The sequence below is a fragment of the Prinia subflava genome, chromosome 4 (assembly GCF_021018805.1).
Source record: "Prinia subflava isolate CZ2003 ecotype Zambia chromosome 4, Cam_Psub_1.2, whole genome shotgun sequence".
Classification (NCBI taxonomy): domain Eukaryota; kingdom Metazoa; phylum Chordata; class Aves; order Passeriformes; family Cisticolidae; genus Prinia; species Prinia subflava.
Genome location: NC_086250.1, coordinates 54569637 through 54587266, shown reverse-complemented (window position 1 = coordinate 54587266; position 17630 = coordinate 54569637). Strand labels below are relative to the sequence as shown.

Here is a 17630-nt window from a genome sequence, read left to right as displayed (position 1 = left end):
GTGTTAAAAATATTATCAACAAATCATAAAATTATTAGAAAGATACATCATTTACTGTGTTATTCCATGGCTCCTACTGCTGCAACTATATTGCTGTTTAAAAATGGAAAAGTTTTTAAACCTTAATTCAAACAGTTGATTTATTTTATTGGATTGTTCTGGGTTGGCTGCATTTGTAGAATCCAAACTACTGAGCCATCTGCACCACAACTGCTTTCCAAGCTTTATCTTTGTCAAAATCCTTTAAGGTATTATTGGAAACCTAAAAGTAAACAAATTTCAGACAAATGCAAACATGAAAAAATGTTTCATTTTAAAACTGAAGTTCAAGCAAATAAACATCTGAGAGAAGCCAGGAGAATACAAATGTGAATAGTTAAAGTCAGAGCTATTAAAACATTCTATACATTTGTAAGTTGTATACTTTTGTATATTATAGAGTTTATATTTAGGATATAAAATATAACACTGTAAATTGTATAATACTTTAAACATTTGGGCCTATAAAACTTAGGCCAAATTCCTACTTCAAACCTGTTACTTCAGATGTATTTTCAAGATTTTTTTCTAAAATATGACTGAAACTCTTCACACCTCAATCTTTAACTGCCAGAAGCAGCCCCCTGTGGTGCAATTGAAGCAAGAGTTACCTACATACACACAAACAAAGTAAGGCCTTGCGTAAGAACACAGACTTCTGAGAAGCCAAAGGGACTTGCAACTTCACCTCTAACATTATTCATGTGTTTAAACACTAAAAGCTAAGCAAAAAAAGTGTTGCTTTTGCAGAGAAAGTGCTCCTTTCAGCATTTAACTCAAGCTTAATTTCTCAGCGACTCACAAACCAGGAACACTTTTGTAAATAATCCCCAGCAGAGATCTGTTGAGCCATGCCATGACCCATGCTCCAAAACAAGACTTGCAGCAGTGGAATTGCTGCTGTGCTTCATCTTTTGTACAGAACCTAAGTCTCAGGACACACATCCAGAAAATAAGCAACCTACATCAAATATTCTCACCAGCCTGAGGGGACATAATTCCAAAGCTTCCACTTTGCTTTAACAGCTGTTTACTGACTTGACTGATTTCAGTCTCTGCTCCCAGTGCTGGATTAAATCCAGCACTCTCTTTTTCAAGTGCAGTAACAATGAGTTACTCTTTCAGTCTTTAAGGACACAACGTCTAGCTCTGTACAGCAGAGGAAAGCCTAAGGGGTACAGTTCTGTGCCCTATGTCATGTTCAGTTATCATCTAACCAGGAAACTATTATCTCTTGATTACAAAATTAAGTTTCATAGAACAGCTTTTAATTGTGGTCTGAATGAAGATCAGTAATTAAGACCACAAAACATTACCAAAAAAGAGTATTTTAAAATAGATATTTTCAAATTTTCTAGTGGGTATAAATACAAACCTCTGTTGTTCTGTATTCCTGTTTTTTAACCTGTGATGGTGTCCATGCTGAATCTTGTAGTTTCATTTTTGTCTTGTAATTCACACACTGTATAACAGTTCCAATAGTCAGGCATGCCTGAATTAGCAGCATCAACATCAGAAGCAACAGGAGTACATCATAAGATTGCTGAAAATAGACATATGTTGTTAACTACTTGAATAAAATATTTTATAATGTTCCCATCTCTATACTTTTAAGATTCCTATCTAGATTTTTTAAAAGAAATTATAATATATGGCTTATTTCAGCATAAAGTTTCAACTACAATTTTAGTGCCTGAGTTTGCTGAAAGTAGAAGAGATCTGTAACTTTTAAGAAAATGTCAATTCACCAAATTATCTTTTCCTCTGGAAACAGAACTGACTTGAGGAAACCATCCTCTAAAACAGTGTCTTACTGCTGGTTCTGACCTGAGCAATGTCACAGCTATGCTTGGGCCTGGCCCTGGGCCTTGCTGGCTCTGACCCTGCCCTGCTGACCTGAGCTCCTGGTGGACCTTGGGTCTGCCTCAGTACTGTGGATTTACCTGGCAATCACTGAACCATTGATTGAACCTGGCTACTATGGCTGGACCTGCCTTGCTTTACTATTTTCTGGGGTGCTGTAGCAGTGCCCTGCTTGCCACTAAAGCTACCATTCTTTTTCTGCCTTGCTGTTACCTCCTGCTCCATGGTTCATTGCCCTGTGCAGAGCAGCCCTCTCTTGATGCAACCAGACACAAAGCAAAGAATGTAAGAAATGCTCTGCAGGGTCACAGCAACTGTCTAGACAGTGTAGTCATCTGTCTCCAACATGTGTGACAGGAGAAGCTGCTTAAAGAGGGTATGAAAGCTGTGGCCATTCCTGAGGCTCAACAACACAGTACAATCCTCCAGAAGTAGAACAGGATCACATACTCGGAAGTTGCTTTTCCAGTCCCTGAGATATCAATTGAATAAACATTTTCCCTCTTTTCTTCTAAAGTTACAAAACTACTTAATGACTAGTGGATACTAAGAGTAAAGACTCTAAATGACATTGGTCTAATGCCCCTAAGTGGTTCTTTGAACAGCATCAGGGATTGGCAAACGCTTTGCCAGTAGAGTCCTAAAAAGCTCTTCAGCAATGCACAGGTAACATTTCACACTGAAATGCTTTAAACTTTGCACACTTTTTCTTCTCTGTCCTAATCCAGACTTCGAATGAATCCAGGTGTAAACTTACAATCCCAAAGACTGGTAAACATCCTAAGGAACAGAAAAATGTACTCTTCAAGGAAACCTAGAATCTTTAATTTAAATACTACAAATTGTAAAAGTCTCAAGAAGTCTAGCATACTGTATATTTTTTTAACTTTAGTATAAAATCCTCTTTTTAAAACTACAATTCCAGGGTGCCAATAGATTTAACATACTTTCAATTATATCACAAGTTAAACAAGAGTTTTTAAATAATTTCTATAACATTTCATTTAATCTTTATAATGCAGTAGCTTGTTTTCATATATTCCTAATATACTACTGCCTTGCTACTGTAACATTCATTTTTCAATTGCATAAAAACACATACTTTAACAGCAGGTGGATAACTTTTAAAGATGTCAACAACTTGCATGATACTGAAGGATAAGTATGCAGAAGCAGTGAACAACAAAGGAGAGGTAACACTGCTAATGGCAATCAGCACCTCAACCTAAAAAATAAGATAATAAATGTTAAATAATAATCTAAGAAATTAAGTCTGATTTGTGAGCTATGTCTCTGAAGCAAGCATAACAGAAATGTGTAAAACTGTGTAAGATTATACATAAAAGACAAATACTAAGAGCCATCCACATTTCATGGAGATACAGAAGGAAGCTTTGAATAACCCAAGTTTCCTAGCCAAAACACTGTTGGCTTGTTATTCATATTTCATTCAATACAGACGATGACATTTTTGATTTATTTTACAAGTGCCTTCCATATGCACACAGAAGAAGCAACATCCAGTCTGGAGAGCCAGTGCAGAAGCCACCATTTATTCTTCAATTTATATGAAGTAATGAGAATCAACCACAGATACTGTCAACTTACAACCTAAAAAAACCTTATGCAAACAAATTTGAATGCCCTGAGGAAAATTTATTGCCATACAACAGCAGCTGAGTTGTATTCAAATATCACCCCTACAGGATTATATTCTGATTTCAACTGTGGTTATGCCTTATTACTCACTTAAATATAGTCACATGACTATTACTTAGAAGAGATATTTTAAGGAGCCTTAACTACACATCTAGAACATTCAAGGAATAAATGCACTCTACTGAATACTATTAGTTCTTGTTGCTAATCATGAAGATGAAGAATTTGTTTAAAATAGGTTCTAGATCCAGCGCAGCCTGCACACCTGATTTTTTTCTTTCAGAAACCACAAGTGATAATGAAAGAAAAAGGGAACCTCATTTCAGGAGCTTGAGAGCAGTTCTTAGCATACCATATGAGGCATGTCATTTTTCTATAGTAATATCTTTTCCCAATGAATAGTTACAAAAAATAAAAAAAAACAAAACAGAATAAAAAAAAAAGAAAATCAAACTCTTCAAATTCTTTTCTAGAACTGATGAAATTAATCCTCCAAAGGACCTACCAGAGTTCTTTCAAGGGATATCAGCTAACATTCCTGCTACATATCTCTGTCACATTTTGTAGAAGTAGCTAAAAACAAGTGAGCAAACTTGATTAGTGCCCACTATTGGGCAGACTTTCTTAGCATTATTCCTTTCTAATGACAAAATCCAAGAATTTACACACTTACCAGACATTTACTTGGATATTCAGCAGCTACATGACTTGCAATAGCACTTGGAAAGCACTAAACAAAAGAGTGTAACAAAGTATTTATTGACTTGAAAATTACAAAGATTACAATTGAGTTACAGTAATTCCCACTATTCACAGCTTTTTTCTTTTGTGATTTCTGAATGCTGAAAAGCTTGTTTATGACCTTTTTCCACTTCATGCAAAGAGATTTTACAGGCACATATATAAACCTAATGGTCATTGTCATCTTTCTCAATCAGTTCCTTCGTGGCAAGTGGCACACCATCTTTGATGAATCCACTGCTCCTGGGTACAGGCTGTTACAGGGATAAGGGTTACCAAGAACAGTCTCACACTTTTAAAACAGTTAAAACTGAGAGGTTACATAAGATATTCTAGGGATTCTACCATGCTAAAACTAAACTCAGCTCTTTTTTTGCCACCTGAAATATTCTATGATTTTTTTGACAATACAACTCACTTCTAATACCCTTGTTTTAATACTCATTTCCATTTTACTGAATTGAGGACTAAGAATGTATCAGAACACTTTCCTGAAGTATTGCAAACCAAAACAAATCAAAAATATTGAATAAATATATTAAGTATATTGAAATGCTAATTCATTTGCTAAGCAGCAATTCCCAAGCAGTATTAAAGCCAAATAAATACTCCAATAGGGAACAGTGGGAAAAAATTGAATAAAAGCCATTGTTTTAAAAGAGTAGCTTCCATTTGCAGTACTTACAGCAACTAAAATCCAAAAGAATGTTACTGAGAGGTATGGACCTGAAACTAGAACATCCATATTCAAAGCAATTATTCCACCAAATACTGATGAAATTCCAATAATCACCTCAATTACCTAAAACAAATAAGAGCACACAAATTATTAACAATGTATTTGAATGTGAAATTTCCTACTTGCATATAGAAAGGACTTCACTGAAAAGAATAAAAGACATTTATGCTACTAGCTGGGCATAAAGTCTATGTTTTCCATATCTAAAATATGGCAAAATGTTAGCCAGCTTAAGTGAAAACAAGATCAGTTTCATTATACATATTTATACTTTCACTTATTAGCTCCCTCAAAAAGTAGTTCAGTTTACACCATTTATCCTTAAGTCATTAAGTAGTCTCCTTCCCATAATAAAGAGCAGTTATGATTTATCCTGCAATCTTCTAAAAGGAAATATTTTACTATATATCTTTCATTTTTGTCTTTATTCTTTCAGTTGTTAACTACACGGATCTCCTCCTCGCTTTAAAGAACCTTAGCACTTAGAAAGATGAAGTAGTAAATTGATTCAATGAAACATTTTTCTTACTGAGTATGACTTCAGAATTCGAGCAGGAAAGCTGACATTGCTCAAAACAATGGCACTGTCATATGCAGTATTCTAGAGGGGAATAAAAAAATCATGATAAAAAATAAACAAAGCTATGCATTTCTTTTTAATATCTTGTACAACCTGTTATAATCCTAATGGAGGTGTGCAACAGGTGACAGTGACACATCATTGTGTTTTCCAGTGTCAGACCACATCAATTACATTAAAACCAAATTAATTAGTCCCAGATCAGCTGTTCCACACCCACCATTCAATAATGAAATACTGTCATCTTGTCTCCCTTTTTCACCTTCAAAGAATATACTTTCTTCCTGAGCCTTCAGATTTTACAGATGTGGATCAACAAAAGCTGAAGTAGGAAAGGGCACTACCCAATTTATCAATTAGCATATCGATTGACACAGCATGTTTGCTTCATTCCTATATAAAAGTACTGCTGCAGGAAAATGAAGATGTAGTTTGGGAAAGCACTTGTGAATAAAGAAAATTTTATCAATAGCCCCAGGTCCTGAAGCCAAGATTCACAGTCCAGATACCAACAAACTGGCATACAAGACAAATATTTTCTCTACATCAGGCCTCAAAAAGCTTTGCTTGCATACATACAAGTCATAGTACTTGTAATGTAAGTAATGTTTCACACATCAAGTTTCATTCTACAAAACAGAAGTGAAACATTTGCCATGACCATTCATAAGATATTCAAAGAACTTTGTGCTGTATCATTTTCAACAGGTAAATTTGCAGAGGGGTCGTTGCACTTTTAAAAGATAAAAGAAGCAATAATTTTTTAGTATGGTACTTTTATTTATAGTTCAAATATAGTTTTAGCATGCCAAGTTATATACTGGAGTTGCCAATAAATTGTCAGCATATGCAATACAGGAAAATGGAATATTTTTTAACACCCACAACCCTTAATGGTACCTACTTTCTTCCTTGTACAGCAGTCTTCAGTAGACCTAGCTGAAATGATCACAGTAGTTGCCATGAAGATTTCCAGCAGAATAAGTAGAATCAAGTTGAAATTTATCTGTCAGTAAAATCCCAGACATAAATGAGTTATGTCTTCCATATTTAAAATAAAGGAAGGGGCTGAGTCTAGCATGATTAAGCAGTTTGTCTAGTTTCTGTCAGATTTAGACACATCTACTGATTACCTACTTCGTTAACTACTTTCTTGGCTCTTGACAAACTTCAAGAAAAACATAATACTAAGAAAGAAATATTTACTTCATTTATGGAAATATTCTGCCTGAAGATTTTATCACTGTCTTCCAGAAGAGAAGCTTATGATAAGGGAGTTTGCTGGGTACGTTTGCTTTTTGCAGGCCCTCCCATGTGAAAACAGAACATTGTAGCAATTAATGGAAGATTCTCGGGGAAGCAGGGCCCCAGGCTGCAACTCCCAGGTCGCAATCCCAAATGGTGCCCTACCATTTTGGATACTGAATAAAAACACAAACCAAAAAGCTGCACCAAGGATCCCAGTTCTGTGCCCTGCTTAGTCCTAGTAAAGACATTCTTCATGGGTTCATGACTCTCGCAGACTACACTGTCGTGCAAAAACATGGATGCTGCCATTGCTCATATTTAAGACACAAATAAGTGAATGCAATACTTAACACTGCTCTTTTGTTCCCTATTACTCTCTTGAAAAGAGGTAGATGCCTACACTACATAGATTGAATAATTTCTTAGAGACATACAAGTTAGGCAGAGTGGATCTCCCTTGTCTTCAAAAGCACCATGTTTTTCCATTGGCAGCCCAAGAAAACATCTGGTAATCAGTCAGGCCATTGGGACAAAGTACAAAAAATCTAGGAAGAACTCACACTATTCCAAACCTATACAATTACAGCAAACCATTGCTCAGCAACTTAGAACAGAATTATATTGTTTCCTCATATCAGACCTGCTTTGTTGATGATGAAAACTGGGTCTTTCTGACACATATCTTGCAGCATGTGTTTTTTGAAAAAATGTAGTAAGTGGCAGATTTAGGGGGCTTTTTTGGACACTGAAATTCACTTTTGCTTAGGAAATGATAATTGGAACTATGTGCTTTACTGTACACAACAGGCTGTACAGTTGTACTAACTCCACAAACAGCAATAAATGTCATTGTGATAAACTTCCAGAAAATGTGCTACAATGAAGGCACAGGAATCTTTAGGAAAAAGAAGAGGTTTCGTGTGTGGCCTGCAGAACAATTTAATCCAGATTATAAATTCCCATGATTTAGACATGTTTTGACACAGCACTAATACTGGTGTGAGCTGGCAAGGCCACACGTCACACCTGGCAGTGCAGTGCCAAGAAGATGCACAAGTTTGAGTCCAGAAGTACCGTAACTAAACTGATGGACTACCTCACTTAGTCCTAGGTACAAGAAGTAAATAACAAAAATGAAAAGGTAACAGTAAATAAATTAGATTCTTGTGAATATTATTGCAGGTAACTAACACTGGGCAAAGAGAAATGTAAAGCTACTGCTGTATGATCTCCCCCCTCACAGACCAAGTAGGAACACTGTGATTGGCAGCAAAATAACGACATGTGATTTCCAGCCACCTAATGTCCTCCCTGCCTTGTTTTTTAACAAAGATAAATGTATCCCAATTAGTAACTGTTTTAGTAACTTACATTTATAGCTGATGGATTGAGGACAAGTTTGCATCCAAACCAAATCAAACACGTTGTTGTAACAGCAAATGTAGAGACAAATAGAATCTGAAAATTTGGTATCTGAAAAACAGTTTCAAAATGGATTTCTCTCTCAGTTTAAACATGGAGGGAATATGAACACACATACACACAGATATATATAGATAAATCAGAGAGAGAAAGAGAGAGGTAAAATTGACAACGAAGTTTCATACTTACCACATTAATTTTATTCCTTGCTATAGCAAAGCTCACAACTGCTGAAGGAATACACTGGGAAAATTAAAAGAGAAGACTAGTGGGATCTTCTGCACAATGCATTTTAAATATACTTTTATAGAGGTATTTTATGTGTCTGAATTCATATTTCAGTACACTTAGACAAACAGAAGATAAGAAACTGAAGAAAATGTGTCATTTGACTGAGCTCGTTAATCACAATCAGTGTCTGAGGATTACAAGAAGTTTAGATATACCTTCCATATCCCTCAGTTTTGACTAACTACCCAGCATAATGTGATGACTAAAAGAAAGAATTTTTATAAGGTATTTCATGCCTTTGTTAGTTTAACTCTAGAAGACCTGAGATCCTTAAGTAGGAGAAAACAGTGCTACTCCCAAAATGAGCCTGCACACTCTTTAAACAGACATCATCTTGGCTGAGTAAGCTAAAATTTTCCCAATCTCAAAACAGTTCTGAAGAACCTTGTGAAAATCTGTTGAGTCAAGATACACTTGGAGAACTGTGCCTGGGATGTCCACTCTGCTCACTGGGAACTATGTTTCCATTGAGGGCAAAGATAAACGGAAAAGTCATGCACAAATGAAAAGCCTCACAAAGTAATTTCTCTATCCCTTAGCTGCTCTCTCCCACAACAGACATGGCTCCATTACAGATCCAACTCTATTTTACACAAAATTATATTAAAAATATTCTTATGTTAAATAATGAATCATGTAATAAATTCTACATTTTTAATTCTCTTCTCACACTTTTATTTCCTGGATACACAGGAGTCTCTAGCACTCTACAAGACTAAGTTCAGGCAACTGAATCCTACTACGAGTCCAGACGGTGAAACTCTAGAGAGCAATTCAGCTCCAGGCTAGATGAGACACTTGGTGGCCAGCTGGCTCCACATCTCTCTAGGCTCTTCTGACTGCACCCATGCCATCATCTGCAGCAGGAACTCCAAACTTTCCTCACATACAGACACCAGACATACACACCTTCAAACCCAGTGTGATAACATCTGCATCCAAAGACCTACCAGGTCTCTGGAAATTTTTAAACATGAAGTTCAAAGAGTCAAGATCAGGGGCAGAAAAAGAGACATCTCAGTAGCTAACACTAATGTTTCAGAGAATAAGGTATCTGCGAGGATACTGACTTCAAAAACTCCTCCAACTTCAACACCTTTAGTGGAAACCCAAGTGATAACTCATTCACAGAGCAGCTCCTGGGACTTTTTTGTTTCTAGTAAAGCATTAGTTTTGGACCTAACTTAAAAACAAATACATAAATCAAGTTGAGAAAATAACAATGACAGAACAGCACACTTCCATAAACAAAGCAAGTACATGAGACTTATGAATATCTAAAGCACAAATTAAGCATATAACATAGTGAACATATATTCACTCCTAAAAATAAAGTAAAAAAATACTGGGCTCTGGAAAATGTCACCCATCTTTAATGCATACTTTACTAGTAAAATAATAACATTCAAGAGAACTTTAGTCTGCTTCAGTACTTGGATATTATGGCAAAATAAAGTGAAAAATTAATACTTTGAGATAAAATCTCAAATGAAATACATTTTGATAGCATAGAGCCAGGAGACTTCCCAAATACATAGCAATAAAAATTTTCTTAAAATCAAGCACAGAAAAACTGCTCAGTAGATTAATATTGCATGCCAGTGGTGAGCTGATTAACAAAAATGGTAACACAAACCCAGCTGTCTTTATGACAACTGTTATTCCTTTAACTATGTAATGAAAATCCATTTAATGAACTGTTAAATAGAATTAAATCTTCCACGAAGAAAATTAGCAGTAGAAAAAGACAGAATAAAGACATAAACCCATAAAAAATATTTATTATTGCATTTGCTGTCAAACAGCCACAGCAAATAATTAAGAATGCTTACTGAACCTGCTGCACAACGTAAATAATCCATTTCAGATGGAAAAATATTTCCCAGATATAGTGAAAATCCAGAAGTAATAAGGAGGCAAGTCTGCAAAGCAAAAAATAAAATAAATGTATATGAATAAAACTTTTTTTAAAAAACAACTAGTCAGACAAATCAGTAATCAATCCCTTTCAAATTGAGCTACTTTTAAGAATGCAGGTTTTGTGTGAATAAATTTGAAGAAAAATATCAAAATACGCTGACTTCTGAAGATGTTTTGCTGGTTACCAAGACTAACAATGAACCATGTTCATGTTCAAATCAAGCATTTGTCCTGACCTGGCAAATACCTCAGTAAAATACTCAAAAGGTAACTGCAGTGTTTAGTGGTAAAAATGTTTCAGAAACCTCAGCTATGTCTCTACTTTGCATTCTCTGCTTGACTCCACCAACATTCATTATGCATATGGGCAGCTGGGAAATTGCCAACTAGAACACAGCAGCAAAAATAGTATTGGGGTACATTAGTGAAGTTTCTTCCACTATATTCCTGCATCCCTCCAAGTTCTCTTCCTGCTTTCATTCCTGCACATCCAACAATGTTCAACTGCTCCTCTTCCCTTAATAAGTCTTCAGTTTATTTCATAACTATCATAGTTACACACTCTGAAATAAGTGATTAGTGTCTTCTACTAGCATTATTTTGTTTCTCCTTGTCATTTCTCTGAGTAGCCATTTCTTTGAAGAGGCTGGGGAAGGCAAGAGACAGAAGGGCTCTTTTTTTTTTTTTTTTTTTTTAATTTGGGCATTTTTTTTCATGTTAGAAAAATATTTGGGTCTTTAAAAAGTCCTTGTCAAAAAAAGACAGAAAATAAGGATAGCGTACATGTATGTACAAACACACACACAGAGAATTTTGGCAGGCTGGAACAATCTATGGGACCACAAGTTGAAATTGTGCTTGAAGCTCATCAAATTGTTTCTGCACAAAACCAGCCCATCAGCCACTTTGATGTCACTCTACAGTTTGCAACTGCTCCCTGAAGTTGACTGTCCTGTTCACTATGACTTACACTGCTCAGCATACAGACTTTCTTTTCTGGACACTGTCTTTCAGAAGGGTTGGTAGAGACTAAACACTTGGGAGAAAAATCTAATTGGAATTTAACCTAAGAGTTTATTAATAAAACTGCATTTTAATTTTTCCATGAAATTTATTCTTCTTGATAATATGACTTCAACAAATGATCATTAAACATTATAATCTCCAAAAATTCAGAACTTATTAAATTACAGACAGTTGTCCCTTTAGATAATTAAGTTTGAGAAAATTTAATGCGAAGAAACCCAGCACTTCTATTGCTCTCTTTTCATGTGACAGTACATCTGAAAGGAAATCCAAGCCTTGCAGTTTGTCAGAAAGGAAAAAATGCTCAGCTGTTTCCACAAAAATAAGGCAATACTTTTATTCACTGTGCAAAAACAAGCAATTACCATATTAACAGTGAGACAATCTTGGTTCTTAATAAAAATTACGCTTCAAAACACACGAGCTGACAGAAAAAGAAAACATCAGATTTTAATTGCTGTAATGACGTTTAATTAACTTGGCTCAGAACATGGAGAAGCATATGATGTACATGCAAGATGAGTATCCTGTGACTCTAGCAGTGACACAAAAATTCAAACCACTGTGTTGTTCATGTAACAAACACAAGTATATACCTCAGTACATAACAATTATACCAAATAATTATGTGGCTGTTGAACCTTGATAGATGAACGTGGCAATCAAGTTCTACACATATTTTTAATGCCAAAATGCTATCATGGCAGCCGTGGCACATGTAATAGTGAGAAATATTTTTAAAAGAATGCATATGGTCCCCATACTTTATATACTCTACCAAAAGGCACTGCTTATACATAGACATGGGCAGATATTTACCACTACTTTACTTTACCACACTTATTCCCTGCTTATATGATTAATATTAATGATAAAAATAGGCCTTCATATACCTTCTCTGATTAGTAAACAACAGTCAAAGATTACCAGCAGTCAATGAAGTGCTACATTCCAAATCTGCTAAATATGTTTCTATTTTTATAAATATTTATTTTCAATACTATCAGTGACGAAATTCTCAGTCTTCCAATGATGTTAAGCAGAACAGATTGCTGGGCACTAAGGCCTCACCTGTATTTTTAAATTTGCTATCATTTAAAGTACTTACTCCCATCAGCAAAGAAAATATCCATGTTTTGTAACTAAAGCAAGGATGCAGCCTCTTTGACAGCTGAAGGTCACTGGATTTGATATCTGGTATATAATTTCCATTCTCTTGTTTTCCCCGCTCCAAAGTTGGCATCCTGTCATAGCTAAATTCTTCTCTGTAACCTTCTTCCCTGGTCATAACACTTCAATAAAACAGTAATAATGCAAATTGAAAGAAAGAGAAAAAATATAATTTAGATCCTTCACATACTCAGATCAGTGCTCAACTAGGCTTTTTGTGTATTCAAAACAAGATAAATAAAAGCGATATTTAGGTGCCAGATGTATTACATTTCAAAATATTCAAGCTTTCTAACAACTTACTTGCACACCTTAATTAAATTACATCCTACAGCCACAGTTCATAACAATACAGTATAAGTACCAACAAATTGAATGTTTATGTGTCTATGATACCTCAGTAAGTTTTCATTTCAAGATCTAAGAATTGGTTTTAGAGGTGTTTAGTTAGTGCATACCTCTATAACCAAAGCTTTTTTCAACTCTAGGACAGTAAAGATAACCAAACAGCTTTCAATATAAATTCCATTTGATTTCAACACTTTTTCTCAGCTATCTAAAATGACAGACCTCCCTATGAGTCCCAAGAATACACACAATCACAATAGCTCATCTACAGCAAACTGTTTCTAATTTACCTAGTATCAACCATTTCTCTTGTTCACTTCATCCTGTTTTGTTCACCTCATGGCTTGCCAATCTGCTAAAATACCATGAGGAATATCTTATATTAGAACTGAGTTACTGCAGATTTTTCAACAGTTAAAAACCTTGGTGCTTACCTTCCACTGCAAAGTTAACTGTCAGTTTAAAGCAGCCCTGTGAACACAGCTGCCCGTACACTTTGTGATATTCTCACCGTTCAGTGAGTCATGCCGGCTTTGAAAAGTTCTCCCTTACACTTTGGCTTTCAACAACATCTATTCAGATATGGAACAAAAGCACAGCAAGAACTTCAGTTAAGCCAGGGAACAGGAAAATGCCTCCTGAATTTTAATTAACAGAACACACTAGAAAATGACTGTACTACATCTCATAGGGCTGCTTCCAAATCAGACCAACAAATTAAAAGTTTCATGTCTCTTTTTTATTTGAGTACTACCCCTTACTTAGTATCTTAAATAAAAGCTTCCTCATGGTTTACCACTTTTAGCTATCAGAATAGCTAGTGATTGCAACATCTAACAAACAAATTTTTGCTCCAGAAGAGCAAAATGTACTTTCCCCTAGAAAAAAAATCAGGTAAAAGCTCAAGTATTACAGTATCTCAACAAGATGGGAAGCTCAAAAGTTAGAGGTTAGACATCTATCAAGATGATTATTTCCACTGTAGAACACTTCTTTGTCTTTTTTACTGCCCCCAGTCTTGTGGAGTGTTCAGATAAACCCCGCACATTTCCTTCAGGCAGTCACTCGTACTTACAGAACACCCAGATGACCAAACAACATATTTTAAATCCAGCAGGCAGCAGTGACATGCAATGGCCAGCGTACATTGGATCCAGTCCTCCTGCTTATTAAGCAATGAAAAGGGGGGGGAAAAAGGACGTTTTTATCTTGAAGATGTTGGCACCTTGACAGCTACAGCAATGACAGGGCCTTTTGTCTAAACTTTAAACACTCTTGTAACCAAGACACAATTAAATCTTCAGTATTCTGAAGGGCATCACCTTCAAAGTATGCGAGACAAACTTTGGAACAGCACAACTTCTCAGTTTGTACAGACTGTACATTTTCCTTTTTTCATCATGTCAACCAATACTGAAAGAATATTAAAACGTTACAGTTGTTTTAATAGATTTAAACAGGGGAATTAATACACCATACACAGCAATAGACACATCTGTAAACCGTGCTAGAAAAGAGGGGGGAAAGGATTGTACAGTCAAGCAGAACTGTCTGAAGTAATTAAGCCCTACTGTTCCTCTGCTCATGGAAGAAACACTGCACAACTATTTCCATTATCTGTAACTTTCCAAAGACCATGGTTTAATACAAAATGGGTATTGCTTACCTGACAGCTTTTTCAGCGAATACTAGGTGCTGATGGACACAAATTACCATAGACACACAACACAATCATATTTTAACCCTTTGGATCAGTTTAGGGAGAAGGTTTGTGGGGTTTTGTTTTGTTCCTTTTTGGGGTTTTTCTTTGGTGGGGTTTTTGTTTTGTTTTGTTGTTTTTGGTGGTGGGGTTTTTTGGGGTTTTTTTGGTTGGTTTTTTTGGGGGGTTTTTTTTTTTGGTTTGGTTTGGGTTTTGATTTTTTTTACAAAAAATTGGTAAGATATTCAGGTCCTTACTTGATCTGCTGTCCTTGAATAAAAAAAAAATGCTCTGGTCCGTCACTGACCAGAGCAGGGTTCAAACCCTAGAACAATTTGGTCACAATTCCAAGTGTTTCAGCCAGTATTGTACCTGGAAGTTCCCTCTCTCAAGCATGGTATTACAGTGTTCTCTCAGGTTATAGTGAAAAATTCCTCCCACCTTCTTTCCTGTGCACTTCTCAGTATTTCCCATTTCCCTTTTGCACACAGGTTCCTTCTATAGTTACTGTATCCTCTGCATCAACTTGGCATCAGCATCAACAAAAAACACTTAAACTTCAAAGTTCAGTTTTTACTCTAAAAAAATTCTGGGGCCCTTATTTTAGGTTCCCTTCATCTCATGTTCCTAATTCCAGGAAAGTGTTTCTTTTTGTCCATAACCTAGTAACCAGAACCCAAGCTGATGACTAAGACTTTGTAATGCTAGATAAGCTACAAACGTGCTGTACAAAGAGATTCTTCCTAATCTAAAGAATTCATAGGAATTTTACACAAAGACTGCAGCAAGTATAACAATTCCAACAAATGAGAAACTTCTGAAGTTTACATTTAGCATCCTGACCAACTCTTCCATTTTCTGATGAGTTAATAGCTGCACTACACTTGTTTTTTCACATGTTTAATTATGCTACTTTAGCTCATTACCTGTATTCCTTGTTCGGTATTTTCACCTCTTTTAAAACCAGCTCTTTGACATATTTTGTTTTGCTGAAGCTGATTCCTCTAGTCCATGTTTCCTAGAGCTCATGTTTTGGGACTTCTACTGAACCAAGATCAAAATGTAGATTAAATAGCTTCAAATTGATGTCATGTTCCCCTTGAGGTACACTTGCTCTCCCAGTATAATACAAACTCCTTTGGATTCGTCCTTCATGTAAACCATCATCTTCTCCAGAAACACAATCTCTTCATCCATCACATTTTTGCCACCACTCCCCTGCCGGCACTCCCACTGGACACTCAGTGAAAGAAAACAGTACTTAAAATTCTTTAAATCAGTGTATCCAAAAGGGGCTAACAATCCCTCAGCACTTTTCTAAAAACAGCACTGACTACAGACATTCATGTGCTTCTCCTTCCAGTGGCATCATCTCAGTTACTTCCGAATGAGACACTGGAATCTGTGTTCAGTTACTGTGTGCAAAATTTATTCTGCTCTAGGAACTGTGCAGAACCCCATAAAAGTGCTAAACCACTGAAATGCATTCCTAGCCCTTCTTAGCCCTTCTTTGCCTAAATAACGCTGAGTGATCCATACAACTACAAAAAAGCTGCCGAAGACAACTGCTGCTTAAGTCACACAACATGGGCAATGTATTTTGTGATTTCTACAAAAAAGTACACACTGCTGTGCTCAACCTCCTCTTTATGTAGCAGTTCCTATTGAAACTACTGGGATGCTGAGCTCGTCAACTCAAAAAACTTTGCTTTGTGAAACAGTATTTGTATGAAACAAACAGCATGAAACAAAATGCAGAGAGGCCTTATACAAGATACATGAACTGCACTGTGTGAACTGGTAAGAGAGATAGTAGGCAAGTCAATAAAATTGTATTTCCTCAGGCACCACAGCATCTCCTCCATTAAGGATATTAAGTCAAAAACACCAGGTTTTTTTCCTGTTACGCAAGTTTATCACATTCTAGAGTTTATCCACCTAATATCACTTTGAAACTGGCTGCTACTGAGAGCATCATAATCTATCAAGATGCCATTTGCACGTGTGTTCTCTTCCAATCCACTCCCTTACACCACACTGGAGCAACTCCGTGCCTGGGTCACTCCCAGGGCCACGGAGAGCTCTCAGCCCAGGGGAGGCGACACCCTGTCCGTGGGTTCTCCTTGGTCCCATCACAGAAAAGCTGTCATACACTGCGAACACAATTTCGGACAGCACCATCAGCAAGGTACAGGCTGAATGCACCCCTTTCCTTTAAGCTTTTCCGTGGCAGCCTCGTACGACACCACCTTTAGCGTGCCCTCAAGCCCCGCCAGCTGAGCCCCTGCAGAGGGCGGCTCCTCGCCCCGAGGGCTGCCCTGAGCGCTCAGCGCTGGCGGCTCAGGGCCGAGGGCTGCGCTGAGGGCTCAGCGCTGAGGGCTCAGGGCCGAGGGCTGCGCTGAGGGCTCAGCGCTGGCGGCTCAGGGCCGAGGGCTGCGCTGAGGGCTCAGCGCTGAGGGCTCAGCGCTGGCGGCTGAGGGCCGAGGGCTCAGCGCCGAGGGCTCAGCGCTGAGGGCTCAGCGCTGGCGGCTGAGGGCCGAGGGCTCAGCGCCGAGGGCTCAGGGCCGAAGGCTGCGCTGAGGGCTCCCCCCAGCGCGGGCGCAGCCCCTGCGCGGGCGCGCGGGCGGCCCCGGGGCGCGCGGCGCTGCCCCGTGACCCGCAGCCAGCAGCGCCATTGGCCGCGGCCGCGCGGGCTCGAGGCGCCCCCGAGGAGGATTTCGCGCCTCGTGTGCCGCATCCATAGGGCTGTCCTGGGGACTCTGACTCTTCGCTAAGGTGTTTCGGGATGCTCTCTCTCCTTTCTAAGGCGCTCTCCTACTTCTGGAGACGTGCAGATGACGAAGAGGAGACATGGGCGATCTCTGGTAGGAATTCCGGGCCGGTTG

At 37.5% G+C, this 17630-nt stretch overlaps 1 protein-coding gene across 5 annotated transcripts; it reads right to left on the bottom strand.

The window, feature by feature from the left end:
* Positions 1-187: 187 nt before the first annotated feature.
* Positions 188-12816, bottom strand: MLC1 (modulator of VRAC current 1). 5 transcript variants are annotated; one of them, XM_063394933.1, is made up of 11 exons: positions 12637-12816; positions 10415-10504; positions 8481-8534; positions 8241-8342; positions 6526-6627; positions 5571-5642; positions 4988-5104; positions 4235-4291; positions 3005-3127; positions 1415-1582; positions 188-262 (listed from the first exon to the last, which is right to left on the bottom strand). In XM_063394933.1, the coding sequence occupies exons 1-11, from the start codon at positions 12814-12816 to the stop codon at positions 188-190; spliced, it is 1140 nt and encodes a 379-aa protein (XP_063251003.1). The 5 variants fall into 5 exon arrangements, with proteins under 5 accessions (XP_063251003.1, XP_063251004.1, XP_063251006.1 ...); XM_063394934.1 differs by lacking the exon at positions 4235-4291; XM_063394936.1 differs by lacking the exon at positions 8241-8342.
* Between the last annotated feature and the right edge of the window lie 4814 nt (positions 12817-17630).

Excerpts from the sequence above, each read along its gene's own strand:
- MLC1 (XM_063394933.1), bottom strand. The coding sequence starts at position 12,816 with ATGACCAGGGAAGAAGGTTACAGAGAAGAATTTAGCTATGACAGGATG. Across the intron at positions 5,643-6,525 it reads ACTGCTGTACAAGGAAGAAA|AATACTGCATATGACAGTGC; the intron begins GTAGGTACCATT and ends ATTCCCCTCTAG. Across the intron at positions 3,128-4,234 it reads AATATCCAAGTAAATGTCTG|GTTGAGGTGCTGATTGCCAT; the intron begins GTAAGTGTGTAA and ends CTTATTTTTTAG.